General features: G+C 46.0%; 2 protein-coding genes across 2 annotated transcripts in view; both read right to left on the bottom strand.

Annotated features, from left to right (window-relative positions):
* The window catches only part of LOC144485666 (uncharacterized), a 41,620-nt gene that overhangs the window by 221 nt on the left and 26,374 nt on the right, over positions 1 to 15,025 (bottom strand). Inside the window, exons 8-9 of the mRNA XM_078203764.1 lie at positions 9,570 to 9,787; positions 41 to 1,040 (exon numbers count right to left, since the gene is read on the bottom strand). Coding sequence (XP_078059890.1) covers positions 41 to 1,040; positions 9,570 to 9,787 — 1,218 coding nt within the window. The remainder of the gene's footprint in view (positions 1 to 40; positions 1,041 to 9,569; positions 9,788 to 15,025) is intronic.
* LOC144485677 (uncharacterized) overlaps positions 1 to 15,025 on the bottom strand; it is a 136,684-nt gene that overhangs the window by 116,487 nt on the left and 5,172 nt on the right. The window lies entirely within an intron of this gene.

The raw sequence follows: 15,025 nt of genomic DNA, 5'->3' as shown, positions 1-15,025 counted from the left end.
CACAGTGAGAGCACCTGAACGGTCTCTCATCAGTGTGAACACGTTGATGGGAAATCAGTTCACCAGAACTTTTATAGCACTTCCCACAGTCAGAGCATTTAAAAGGTCTCTCCCCAGTGTGAGTGCGCTGGTGTGTCAGCAGGGTGGATGAATTAGTGAATCCTTTTCCACACTTGGAGCAGGTGAACGGCCTCTCCCCAGTGTGAACTCTCTGGTGTTGCAGCAGGCGGGATGACCGAGTGAATCCCTTTCCACACTCGGAGCAGGTGAATGGCCTTTCCCCAGTGTGGGTGCGCTGGTGTAGAATGAGGTCATATGATTGCCTGAACCCAGCCTCACAGTGAGAGCACCTGAACGGTCTCTCATCAGTGTGAACACGTTGATGGGACATCAGTTCACCAGAACTTTTATAGCACTTCCCACAGTCAGAGCATTTAAAAGGTCTCTCCCCAGTGTGAATACGCTGGTGTGTCAGTAGATGGGATGGCCGAGTGAATCCCTTTCCACACTCGGAGCAGGTGAATGGCCTCTCCCCAGTGTGCGTGTGCTGGTGTGTCAGTAGATGGGATGACCGAGTGAATCCTTTTCCACACTCAGAGCAGGTGAATGGCCTCTCCCCAGTGTGGGTGCGCTGGTGTACAGTGAGGTGATGTGAATGCCTGAACCCAGTCCCACAGTAAGGGCACCTGAATGGTCTCTCATCAGTGTGAACACGTTGATGGGACAACAGTTCACCAGAACTTTTGAAGCACTTCCAACAGTCTGAGCATTTAAAAGGTCTCTCCCCAGTGTGAACACGTTGATGAGTAAGTAGGTGGGATGACAGAGCGAATCCCTTCCCACACTCAGAGCAGGTGAACGGTCTCTCCCCAGTGTGACTGCGCCGATGAGTTTCCAGCTGGGATGGGGAATTGAATTCCTTCCCACAGTCCACACATTTCTGCAGTTTTTCCATGGAGTGGCTGCATTCATGTTTTGCCAGACCAGATGATCGGCTGAAGCCTCGTCCACACACGGAACACGTGTACAGTGTCTCTCCACTGTGAACGGTGCTTTTTCCTTCCATGTTCAAAATCCACTGATAATCAGTTGCAATAAATTGGGTGACTCTGGCAGATCCTGATCTATTTATTTTCAGTTTCCAGACTGCAAATCGTCCGCTTCTAGTCCCTGTGAAACTGATTTAAAACAGAAAAAAGGGGATTGAGAGAGAACCCAGAGAGAATAGAACTCAGAAAAAAGCAACAATAAAAAAACCCACACAGGAGGCAGGAACCGAGTTCTGCATCCAACACGCAGCCTGATTCAAACCGACTCCTAACTGCTTCTAAACTCGAACCTCTAAAACAATAAAACAGAAACAAAACTCTGTAGAGACTGTATCTGAGACAAAGAAAATAAATACTGGAGATATTCATCAGGCCAGGCAGCCTCTGAGAGTCACAAACAGAATTGAGGGCTCAGGTTGCTGACCTGCCCTCAGTCTGCAATTGAACATTTAGAGTCAGTCATTGACTAATGGCGGTCACAATTCCCACAATGCTTTGCGCCTCAGAAACCCCTCTATTCAAAAGTTGTTCACCGTAATTCACTAATCATAGAATCCTCACAGTGCAGAAAGAGGCCATTCAACCCATCGAGTCTCTACTGACTCTCTGACAGGGTATCTTTCTCAGGCACACACTCTATCTCGGTAACCCCACGCATTTACCCTGCTAATCCCCCTACTGACCTTTCTCTTCACACACTCTGCAACTGCAACATTATGTTCTGCACCCGACTCTTTTCCTTTCCCTCCATGCACTTTATCAAGTTATGTTTTTTTTCTGTATAGCACGGAAGAAATAATAAATTTCACTGTATCCCAGAATGTGCGACAATAATAAATCAAATCAGACCCTCCACACCTTGGGACACTCAGGGACAGGTTTAACATGGTCAATCCAGCTAACACCCTTGGGCTGTCCGAGTAAACCAGAGCATCCAGAGGGAGATTGTGCAAACTCCATACATGAGGTGGACATGCCGGTGTTGGACTCGGGTCGGCGCAGGAAGAAGTCTCACAACACCAGGTTAAAGTCCAACAGGTTTATTTGGAACCACGAGCTTTCTGAGTGCTGATGGAGTAGCTTTGAAAAAGGGTCATCTGGACTCGAAACGTCAGCCCTTTTCTCTCCTTACAGATGTACCAGACCTGCTGAAAATTTCCAGCTTTTTCTCTTTTGATTTCAGATTCCAGCGTCCGCAGTAATTTGCTTTGATTCCAAATAAACTTATTGGACTTCAACCTGGTGTTGTGAGACTTCTTACTGTGCAAACTCCACACAGTCACCTATCCAGGGCTGGAATCGAACCCTGGCGCTATGAGGCAGCAGTGCTAATCACTGTGTCACAGTGAAGGTAGTCTGCTGCCACTTTCAGGCGATAACAATGGGCTGGATGTTGCTCAGAATGTGGAGCACTGCAGCAAAGTACAGAGAGAGACAGAGCAGCAAACTGGACTGAGAAATGGAATCTGCAGACTGGAACTGGCAGCATGAGGAGAGGTTATTTAGTCTAACACTCACAGCAATCTACAACCCACCCCCATTACCGAGACAGTGAGACCGAGATTACAAACACTCACCAACACAGCTCCACTGAAACGTCCCAGGAAAAAAGAGGGAATCTGTGGCAGTTCTTGTCCTGAAATAGCCCCAGGACTGTCACTCAAACCCCCAACCCGGCCCAGTTCACAGCTCAGCCTCTCAGCTTGCAGCTTCCTGCACCTTGAGCCAACCCTGCCCAGGTGTGGGAGGGTCTGTGGAACCACAGAGTGGGGGGAGGGGTGACCTCCTGCTGTGCCCCAAATAGTTTCTCCTTCCCCTCCTCCTTGGCGCTCTCAGCTCTCAATGTGGGTGTGTTGATGGACATTGCAGAGCCTCACTGAGCTTATCCTGGGTCACCCCCTCCCCCTGGGTTCAGTGTGTTCAGTTCGCTGCTTCTTTCCCTGCTGAACCTTCAGTTAATCAAAAACAGAAAGTCATGGAAAACCTCAGCAGGTCTGATCACATCTGTGATCATCCAGACTGGAAGCATTAACTCTATTCTCTCTACACAGATGCTGTCAAACCTGCTGAGATTTTCCAGCATTTTCTGTTTATGTTTCAGATTCCAGCATCCGCAGTATTTTGCTTTTATCTTCATTTAAACAAACATTCTTTGATGGCCTTTACCCCCATTGCTCCTTTCCAGAGCTTCCCACCTTCTGCTATTGTCCCTGACTCCCACATTAACTCTGTCATTCCTCCCCTTTACCCCGCTCACCCTGTCTAAACTCAGGCTCAGAGTTTTACCGCCATCTCCCCCTCCCCCAGCCTCCACATCCCAACACCCGGAATCTCTAACCCAGCGGTTCCAGTTTGTCTGGTTTGAGTTCAGATTTGCCGCAGCACCGACAGGATTTCACTTCAAACCAGCCGGAACTGACTGCTCACAAATCCCAAAATGTTTCTCCAGCAGCCCGGACTTGTTAATGTTGTTTAAAGTCAGCAGTTACTCTCAGTTTAAAAAACTTCTCCGTTTAATCTAAGATATTATTCACACCAGACACAAATATAAAACAGTGAACTTTATCCCCCCACCCTGACCCGAGCTGGAGTGTCCCGAGGAAGCGACATCTGTTCCGGGTGTGACAATTCTTACACATTCTCTGTGACATAAAACAGAAAACGCTGGAAATACTCATGAATGAAAGCAAATTGTTGCTTTTGTCAAAAGGGTCACCTAGACTCGAAACGGCAGCTCTTTTCTCTATTTACCGATGCTGCCAGACCTGCTGAGATTTTCCAGCATTTTCTCTTTTGGCTGAAAACACTCAACAAGTCAGGCAGCCTCTGTGGAGAGAGAAACAGACTGACTGTGACCTGTCATCGAACTGGGAAATATATTTCCCGCAACTGAAAGAGGTATCTTACAACCTTCGGAACAAAACTGAGTTCAACAATTTTACACCACAATCTCTGCCCCCTTTGCGTTCTGTGTTTCGTTGTTGCTATCTTCACCTTTTGTTTTATTTACTTCGTATTCAGACTGCTGCTATTCACACCTCATCCAGAACATCTTTTGTGACTTTACTTGTCCCATTACCACTCGCTTTGGTATTGAGCCGTGAATCATTTTGTCAGTTTGCAGACCTTCCATTTTGTTCTTCTCCATCTCCCTCTCTCCCTCCTTCACAGGCCTGGCTTTCTCTGTGTGGCACTGGAGAGCGAGCTAGACTTGAGACGTTTGAGACAGAGAGATTGAAATGTTTTTTTCTCTCAGAGGGTCTTTGGTTTCTCTTCCCCAGAGAGCAGTGAAGACAGAGTCATTGAATGTTTTTAAGACTGATTAAGTGGATAAAAGCAAATTACTGCGGATGCTGGAATCTGAAACCAAAAGAGAAAATGCTGGAAAATCTCAGCAGGTCTGGCAGCATCTGTAAAGAGAGAAAAGAGTGGACGTTTCGAGTCCAGACGACTCTTTGTCAAAGCTAAAAGGCATAGAAAGTGGGAGATATTTACACTGCAGGGTGAGGGAATAAAAAATGAGTCACAGCTACAGAAACTCGGGTAAAGAGCTGCTAATGGCTGTCCATCGAGAGAATAAAGGGTGTGAATGGCCAACGGCAGGGAAACTAAAATCAACTGTGACAGATGAAGATGTGGGGGGAGGGGGAGAGGGAATGGGTGGGAGAGAGGTAAAATGGGAAAAGGGGAAAGGGAAATAAAAGGGGGAGAAAAGGTATGGAAAGGATGGATGGATTCTTGATTGACAAGAGAGTCTAAGGGTTTTTTTGGGGGGCGGGTGTTGTGGGTAGACAGGAAAGTGGAGTTGTGATCACAATCAGATCAGCCGGGATCTTATCAAATGCTGGAGTAGAGGGGCCACTGCTGCTCCGGATTCATGTGTGTGTTTGACTGTATGTTTCACTCTGTTTCTGTCTCCACAGAAGCTGCCGGGTCTGTTCACTATTTGGGGCTTTGACTATTTTTATTTCAGATTTGAAACATCTGCAGGATATTCTGTCCATGCAAACCCAACACATCTTTCATTGTTTAATGCAGAGCAGTGCATGTGCACGGTGCTCCCTGTCAACAGGAGAGAATGTTGTGAATTCCTATCCTGGATTGACAGGGATGGATTTTGTAAATTAATTTTGTCTGGGTTAGAAGGGAAGGATTTACACACGCAAAGTTCAAAACCCTGTTTCTGATTTCAATATTGAATATATGTATCGCTGGTAAGGTCGCTGCATTTCAAACAGAGCTTCAGACTGTTTTGAAGTCTTTTCTTTAAAAGTCCCCTTCACTCCTGTGCTACTCAGGAGAAGATTTCACATTCACATTCTCCAGGATAGAGGGGCAAGAGAACGGGCGGCACAGTGTTCAGCACCACTGCCTCACAGCATCAGGGAAATCATAGAAGCCCTACAGTACAGAAAGAGGCCATTTGGCCCATCGAGTCTGCACCAACCACAATCCCACCCCACCCCTACCCCCTTATCCCTACATATTTACCCGCTAATCCCTCTAACCTACGCATCTCAGGACACTAAGGGGCAATTTTAGCATGGCCAATCAACCTAACCCGCACATTTTTGGACTGTGGGAGGAAACCGGAACACCCGGAGGAAACCCACACAGACACGAGGAGAATGTGCAAACTCCACACACAGGGGTCCCAGGTTTAATTCTGGCCTCGGGTCACTGTCTGTGTGGAGTTTGCACATTCTCCCCGTGTCTGCGTGGGTTTCCTCCAGGTGCCCTGGTTTCCTCCCACAGTCCAAAGATGTGTGGGCTAGGCTGATTGGCTATGCTAAATTGCCCTTTAGTGTCAGGGGGATTAGCAGGGTAAATATGTGGGGTTATGGGAATAGGGCCTGGGTGGGATTGTGGTCGGTACACACTCGATGGGTCAAATGGCCTCCTTCTGCACTGTCGGGATTCTATGATTCAGACCAATTGCAGGTGTGGCTTTCTTCCCACCTCACTCTCACAGACTCCAGTGAAGACAGTGTGGAAAGGCTTTGGGACAAGATCAGATCTGTGATGCAGTGAACACCCACTCAGCTCATCGGGTTTGAATTGCTCAGGCCGTCACACTGGCTCAACAAGAATGACAAAGAAGTGAGCAAAATCAGAAACTGTCTCTGGATTGAATGGAGTAGTATTCCTCCTATTGAACCATTCACACTGATGTCTCACTGACTGTACCTGTACCAGCTCTCTAACCTGACACATAGTCATATTAAATGGATAAGTGGGCATAGCCTTTAGGTGTTGGTCTGTTAACTACAAGGGAACCATTTTCTTAATTGATTCATGGACATGGGCAGCGCTGGCTGGCCAGCATTTATCGCCCATCCCCAGCTGCCCTTGAGAAGGTGGTGGTGAGCTGCCTTCTTGAAACCCTGCAGTCCATGTGCTGTGGGTTCACCCACAATGCCGTTAGGGAGGGGATTCCAGGATTATGACCCGGTGACTGTGAAGGAATGGTGATACATTTCCAATTCAGGATGGTGAATGGGTTGGAGGGGAACTTGCAGGTGGTGGTATTCCCATGTATTTTCTGCCCTTCCGATGAAGGGTCATCTGGACTCAAAGCATTGGGTCCATTCTCTCCCCCCAGATGCTGTCCGACCTGCTGAGATTTTCCACCATATTCTGTTTTTGTTTCACATTCCTGCATCGACAGTATTTTGCTTTTATCTTCTGTCCTTGTCCTTTAAGATGGAAGTGGTCGTGGGTTTGGAAGGTGCTGCCTCAGGAGCCTTGGTGAATTGCTGCAGTGCATCTTCCTTTAGCAATATACTATATCATCTCTCTGGCTTGTTCCACCAACCAAGATCCATACATTATACATTCAGTAGATTCACTTAATACAATTTTACTTTCTTTAATAATTTGATTGATCATTTGTACGTGAGACTTTAGGGCCTGACCATATGTTGTAAATGTATGGTTAAGATCTGATCTTAAGAGTGGCTAAGTTAATGGTATTAACAACCCTGGTGTTAAAAGCTGTTGCAGCATCATTCATTATACCCCGTTACTGTCTGACATTTTGGATATTATTCCCCTTCCTAATGTGGTTTTGGATAACATCCAGATGAAGATGCTGAGGGGGATTGAGCTTCCATCTTAACGTCCTCCTGATACAATAGCCATGGTACAGGTGCACTTTTCACTTCTTTTTCATCATTGTCCCACAGTCCCACAGTCCAAAGATGTGCGGGTTAGGTTGATTGGCTATGCTAAAAATTGCCCTTAGTGTCCTGGAATGCGTTGGTTAGAGGGATTAGTGGGTAAATATGTAGGGATATGGGGGTGGGGCCTGGGTGGGATTGTGGTCGGTGCAGACTCGATGGGCCGAATGGCCTCTTTCTGTACTGTAGGGTTTCTATGATTTCTATGAGGTCCGCAGCATATTCTTCACCATGGTGGCACGGTAGCACAGTGGTTAGCACTGCTGCTTCACAGCTCCAGGAACCTGGGTTCGATTCCCGGCTTGGGTCACTGTCTGTGTGGAGTTTGCACATTCTCCTCGTGTCTGCGTGGGTTTCCTCTGGGTGCTCCGGTTTCCTCCCACAGTCCAAAGATGTGGGGGTTAGGTTGATTGGCCATGCTAAAAATTGCCCTTAGTGTCCTGAGATGTGTAGGTTAGAGGGATTCGTGGGTAAATATGTAGGGATGTGGGGGTAGGGCCTGGGTGGGATTGTGGTCGGTGCAGACTCAATGGGCCGAATGGCCTCTTTCTGTACTGTAGGGTTTCTATGATTTCTATGTACCTAACAGTCCTGATCCTTCTCAGCTTCTTCCGTTATCTGGGACTCTGAGCTTCACCGAGTTATGAGAAAACCATTTGACTTTTTAGTAAAAACTTTTATTATTTTATTTGTGCCACAAATAGGCTTATATTAACACTGCAATGAAGTTGCTGTGAAAATCCCCTAGTCGCCACACTCCGTGCCTGTTCAGGTACACTGGGGGAGAATTTTGCACCTAACCAGCATGTCATTCGGACTGGGAGGAAACTGGAGCACCCAGAGGAAACCCATGCAGACACAGGGTGAACGTGCAAACTCCACATAGATAGTGACCTAAGCCAGGAAGTGATCCCAGGTCGCTGGCGCTGTGAGGCAGCAATGCTAACCACTGTACAAGCCGCCCGTTTGCATTTTCAATACAACTGACCTTATCCACTGTAGTGTATGGTCCCTTATACAGGGGTCCAAACACATCTCCCTTTGCACAATTTCTTACCCTCACTTGGTCTCCAATATGACACTCATGTGGTTGGATGGGGCTAATAGAGACCTACTCCAGATACTCATGAGAACCAGTTCTTCATTCCACTTCCTGTGCTGTTCTGTCCACTTCTTTTCTGAGAACAAGCTTCATTCTTTCTACAATTCCCAGCAATTGGTGTGAGCGACTTGCCATCTCCCTCCTTTCAATTTTCCAATTAAATAAAAGCACGGAGGAACAAACTGTTCTCTGGAGCATTCCACATTGCAATGACTCAGCCAGAATCAACTTCCCAACCCATCAGCAAACTCTTTCCATACAGAATAAATTGTTGTTCCCTTTGAAATTTGCTATTCTTGTATGTGTCATGTTAAGTGAAAAAGCTTCTGCAGCATGGCTCATTTTACAGCAATCCTCTGCACTTACAAAGTTTTGAAGAAGCATTTAAGAAGCATCGTAAAGAAGGAGAAAGAGGTAGAGAGGCTTATGGAGGGATTTCCAGAGCTTACAGGTGATGACGCTGAAAGCACTGCCACTGTTGGTCGAGCAAATGAAATATGGTCACTACACGAGGCCAGAATTGTAAATGATCTGATGTTTGAGAGTTGTGGGGCTGGAGAAGATTACAAAGATAGGGAAGGGCGAGGCCATACAGTGATTGAAAATAAGGATAGAAATTTTAAAACAAGGGTGCTGCTTAACCAGGGACTGATGCAGGAGTGATGTGTTTGTTATTTTGGGGGGAGTGGGGGGAGATGACAACAGATTTAAAGGAAAGAGGGACAATACCCGAAGAAAGAAGCGAACCATTAACAATGTAAGCTCACATGGGGATGTTGTGTAGTCAGCAGTTCAGCGAGAATAGGATAGAAGGTGCAGGAAGTGGGTCTTGAGGGCAGAGGTCATGAGGGGAGGTGGGAGAATCTAGAGAAAGATACAGATGCAGGACTCAGATAAGGGGTATTTTAGCTCGGTGGGCTAGTGCATGGGATGGACACGGCAGAGGCAACTGTCACTAAGATTGAAATCTTCCAATCAAAGAAGATCCATGAGTTCCTCTCACTTGGAGGTGAGGATGGAGCAGATAGAAAGACGGAGAATCCTTCAGAAGGAATTAACTTGTGTCAGATATTCAGGCGACTCACATTGTTTAACACAAAGCCAGTTTATTTGACTTTTAGCCAGGAGATTAGCACTTGTATAACTGGACTGGAGGTTAGTAACATCAGCAAAAACAGACCCCAAATGAACACAGTTCAATCCTGGACGTGATTAACAATATCCAATCATTGCAATTACTTGTGACCTCGCTGGTGTTTCAACATATGGGATGAATGAGCAAATTTCTTCTTACAGACAGTGCAAGTGAATGGTTTCTCCCCAGAGTGAACTCGTTCGTGTAACCGAAGATGGGATGGCTGAGTGAATTTCTTCCCACACTGGGAGCAGGTGTACGGCCTCTCCCCAGTGTGAGTGCGCTGGTGGAGAGAGGGTTGATACGAATGCTTGAACCCAGCCTCACAGTGAGAGCACCTGAACGGTCTTTCATCAGAGTGAATGAGTTCATAGAATCATAGAAACCCTACAGTGCAGAAGGAGGCCATTCAGCCCATCGAGTCTGCACCGACCACAATCCCACCCAGGCCCTACCCCCACACATATATTTTTACCCGCTAATCCCTCTAACCTACGCATCTCAGGACTCTAAGGGGCAATTTTTAACCTGGCCAATCAACCTAACCTGCACATCTTTGGACTGTGGGAGGAAACCGGAGCACCCGGAGGAAACCCACGCAGACACGAGGAGAATGTGCAAACTCCACACAGACAGTGACCCGAGCCGGGAATCGAACCCGGGACCCTGGAGCTGTGAAGCAGCAGTGCTAACCACTGTGCTACCGTGCCGCCCCGATGGCTCATCAGTTCCCTCGAACTTTTAAAGCATTTCCCGCACTCTGCGCATTTGAAAGGTCTTTCGTCTGTATGAACCTGCTTGTGTCTCAGCAGGATAGATGAACTAGTAAATCCCTTCTCACACACTGAGCAAGTGAATGGTCTCTCCCTCGTGTGAACGCGCTGGTGTTGGTGCAGATGCGCATTGCGATTAAATCCCTTCCCACACTCGGAGCAGTTAAACAGCTTTTCCCCGGTGTGACAGCGTCACTGCATTTCCAGCTCAGATGGGAAATTAAATTCCTTCCCACAGTCCCCACATTTACACAACTTCTTTCCAGTGTGACTGCGTTTGTGTTTCGACAGGCCAGATGATCGACTGTAGCCTTGTCCACACACAGCACACATAAACGGTTTCTCTCCACTGTGAATGGTGCTTTTTTCATCCATGTTCAAAGTAAAATGATAGTCGGGTTACGATAAATTGGGTAATTCTGTCAGATTCTGCTGTGGGTTTGAATGTCCCGGCTGCAAATCCTTCTCTTCAAATATTCTGAGAGATTTAAAACAGAAAAAAAGAGAGAATGAGAAAACCCACAAGATCACAAAGGCAGTTTGTAAAATTGAACGGAATGGATCTGCTGGTTTATGGAATCAACATGAGGGCAGGAAAATTGCCACAGCAATGGGATGAGAGAGAAAGAGGTGAGAGAGGCAGAGCGAAGTAGAGATTTTTTATATGTGTACAACTTGACAGGAACAGTGACAGAATATCCCAAACCCTCAATCTCCACAGTCTAGAATGACTAGGGGAAGCAGCTATATGTGAACATCACCTCCAAGTTGCCCTGCACATCAGCCTGATGTTTAATTTGACACCAGTCCTCCAATAATAAACTGGGAAATCTGAAGACATTGTCCAATTCCTGGCTGCTGACTTTTCCTCACAACTGTGGCAGAACCAATCTGTATCATTGTGTGTTTTTTTTAATTAATGGGATGTGAGCATTGCCAATGTTTATTGTCCATCCCTAACCATATTGCCAAATAAGGATGGCAGATTTCCTTCCCTAAAGGATATCAGTGAACCAAGATGGGTTGCTACGACAATTGTCATTAGCCTTTTTAAATTTTATTTTTATTGAATTCAAATGGCCCCCAGATCTTGGCCTGAGTCTCTGGGCTCCTAGTCCAGCGACAATACCATTACGGGGAGTTGATGGCCAAGTGGTATTGTCACTAGACTATTAATCCAGAAACTCAGCCAACGTTCTGGAGGCCCGGGTTCGAATCCCACCACGGAAAGTGATGGAATTTGAATTCAATAAACAAAAAAATTAGCTGGAATTAAGAATCTACCGATGACCATGTAACCATTGTTGTAAAAACCTATTTGGAAATCTGCCATCCTTACTCCGTCTGGCTTACACATGACTCCAGAGCTACAGCTATGTGCTTGACTCTCAACTGCCCTCAGGCAATTAGGGATGGGCAATAAATGCTGGTCAGCCAGCAATGACCACGTCCCATGAATGAATAATAACACCACCACCTTCCCTCATATTGGACCCCAAGATGAGTTTCTGACCACATTTCCATGTCATCATTAGAATCCTATTTTGGTCAGAGTATCATCAAACTTCACCTTTGCCTCATCTCATTGTCCACTGAAACCCTCATCTTACCCTCACAAGCTTCTGGTTAAGACACCACCTTAATTGTTGAAATGCTTTTTCAAATCTCTCCATGGCCTTGACTCTCATGATCTCTATAATCTCCTCCAGATGCACAATGCTGACCAAATCGCCACTCCTCTAATTCTAGCCTCCTCGCTCTCTACAGCTGTCCACCTCCCTTTCCTCTTTAAAATCTACCTCTTTGACCAAGCTTTTAGATATCTGCCCAAATATTTCCGACCATGGCTGATTGTTAATTGTTAACTCAGCAGGCCGGGTACTGCCTGTGGCGAGAGAAAGAGACAGAATGAACAATTCAGGACGGTACTGCAGAATGAAATTTGGAGAATAAAAATGGTGCAGGATTTGATGGTCAATAAGCTCAGAAGTGGAAGAGAAATTGACTACAGGAAAAACAAAACGTCCTGATGCTGAAGGATGCACGGTGGCACAGTGGTTAGCACTGCTGCCTCACAGCACCAGGGATCCGGGTTGAATTCCAGCCTTGGGTGACTGTCAGTGTGCTGTTTGCACATTCTCCCTGTGCTGGCATGGGTTTCCTCCGGGTGCTCCGGTTTCCTCCCACACTCCAAAAATGTGCAGGTAAGATGGATTGGTCAAACTAAATTGCCCATTACTGTCAGAGGGGTTAGCAGGGTAAATATGTGAGGTTATGGGGATAGGGCCTAGGTGGGATTATTGTTGGTGCAAACTTGATGGGCTGAATGGCCTCCTTCTGCACTGTAGGTATTCTATGATTCTATGCTGTGGGAAGATAAAGCTAGTAATTTTTTTAAAAAGTCATTCACAGAAGGACGAGCCAGCATTTATTGCCCATCCCTAATTGCCCTTGGACTGAGTGGCTTGCTCAGCCATTTCAGAAGACAGATAAGAGTCAACCACATTGCTGAAAATCTGGAGTCACATGTAGGCCAGGCCAGGTAAGGACAGCAGATCTTCTTCCCGAAAGGACATTAGTGAACCAGATAGGTTTTTTACAACAATCGACAATGGTTTCATGGTCATCAGTAGACTTTAAATTCCAGATTTTTTGACTGCATTCAAATATCACCATCAATACATAGTCGGGGGAGGGACAACAGTTGAAACTTCATTTAGACAATCTAACAGTAAAATATTAAACACAGTTAAAACACACCCAGCATTAGAGACAGAGGGAAGTTAGACAATGACAGAAAGGTGATCAGGGAGGGCAGAGGTAAAACTGAGCAATGGATGGACATGGATTCAGATCCAAAGATGTGCGGGTTAGGTTGATTGGCCAGGTTAAAAATTGCCCCTTAGAGTCCTGGGATGCGGAGGTTAGAGGGATTATCGGGTAAAATATGTGGGGGTAGGGCCTGAGTGGGATTGTGGTCGGTGCAGACTCGATGGGCCGAATGGCCTCCTTCTGCACTGTAGGGTTTCTATGATTCTATGATCCACAGTAAAGAAGTCAGACCAGCCACACGTGGAACCTCTCTCAGATAACAGAACACACCACTAAAAACTCTCAGTTTCAGAGGAATGGTCACAAGCACTCGCCTCTGAAACAATGCCGCTGTTTTAAAGATAAATCTGCTTCTGGGAGCTGCAGCTGGAAAGATCAGAAACCAGAGAGAGAGATTTCAAAACTCCCGCCACTGTGGGAACCCCGGAAGTGGGCGTGATGACACCACAATGGTGTGTGCGTGATGGCGTCACCGCATGGTTGCGACTGCGCGATTAGCTCAGAATCTGCACGTGCGCGAACAGGTTGACAGGCTGTTCCAATGATGTCACCCAAGGGAAAACTGCGCTTGCGCTGGCAGTGCAGATGCACAGAGGTCTTGCAGTTGGATGTTGGGACATGTGTCTGAACAAAGGAGAGTGACCATCCCAACAAACCCTCAACATGATCAGAACCACTTCACTCAGGTTCATTCACTGCAGTCCAGCTTGTATTTTCATATCACCTGATGAAGCAGCAGTCCTCCGAAAGCTCATGGTTCCAGATAAACCTGTTGGACTCTAACCTGGTGTTGTGAGACTTCTAACTATTTTCATATCATCAGTCCTTCTTCCCCACATCCCTCCACCAGGGGTGGCACAGTGGTTAGCACTGCTGCCTCACAGCACCAGGGACCCAGGTTCAATTTCCGGCTTGGGTTACTTTCTATGCAGAGTCTGCATGTTCTCCCCGTGTCTGCGTGGGTTTTCTCCAGGTGCTCCGGTTTCTTCCCACTGTCCAAAAGACATGCTGGTTAGGGTGCATTGGCCATGCTAAATTCTCCCTCAGTGTACCCGAAAAGGTGCCGGAGTGTGGTGACTGGGGGATTTTAACAGTAATTTCATTGCAGTGTTAATGTAAGCCCACTTGTGACTAATAAAAAAATACTTTTACTTTACCTTCGAATATTCAATCTTTCAAAGTTTATCTTATCCTCTGTGTCTTCAATTCTTCCGGGTTAATCATTGTAACAATTCTCTGTTTTGATTTGATTTATTATTGTCACATTTATTGGGATACAGTGAAAGTATTGTGTCTCAACAGCGTGCAAGAAAATAAATACTGTTCATAGAGTACATAGCGGAGAAGGAAAGACTGCAGAATATAATGTTGCACTTACAGATAGGGTGTAGAGAAAGATCTGCTTATTGTGGTAGGTCCATTCAAAAGTCTGATGGTGGCAGGGAAGAAGCTGTTCTTGAGTCCGCTAGTACATGATCTCACCTTTAAAAAAATGATCTCAACTTTAAACTTTAACCTGGTTTTACATGTCCAGATTCAGCACCAACCCAGTATTAAGTTACAACCATAACCTTTTCTTCATGGGATAGGAAATTGTGAATTTCTTGTTTTAAACCATTCCTGAAATGCTGCTGGTCCTGGAATGTAAAAGGGAAATTTGTGCTGATCTAGATTAAAGGGAACTGACCAAAATCAGTTGATCCTTTCAATTGGGTAGATATGGAAAAATGATTTCCTCTGGTGGGGAATCAAGAACAAGGGAACATTGTGTGAAAGATTGGAGCTCAGAGTGAAATCGGGCAGTAATTCTTCAACTGTGACAAAAAGTCAAAGGACCTGAAACCTTAACTCTGCTTTCTCTCTTGATAAATATGGGCAGACACGCTGAGTTTTTCCACTTCGTGTAGCAATTCTCTCCACATGGAAATAGAAAACAAAGGGTGGAAAATCAGATT

This window comes from Mustelus asterias, unplaced genomic scaffold (genome assembly GCF_964213995.1).
Source record: "Mustelus asterias unplaced genomic scaffold, sMusAst1.hap1.1 HAP1_SCAFFOLD_210, whole genome shotgun sequence".
In the NCBI taxonomy this organism is placed as follows: Eukaryota; Metazoa; Chordata; class Chondrichthyes; order Carcharhiniformes; family Triakidae; genus Mustelus; species Mustelus asterias.
The sequence above is the reverse complement of the archived record's forward strand: the minus strand, read 5'-3'. Positions and strand labels throughout refer to the sequence as shown.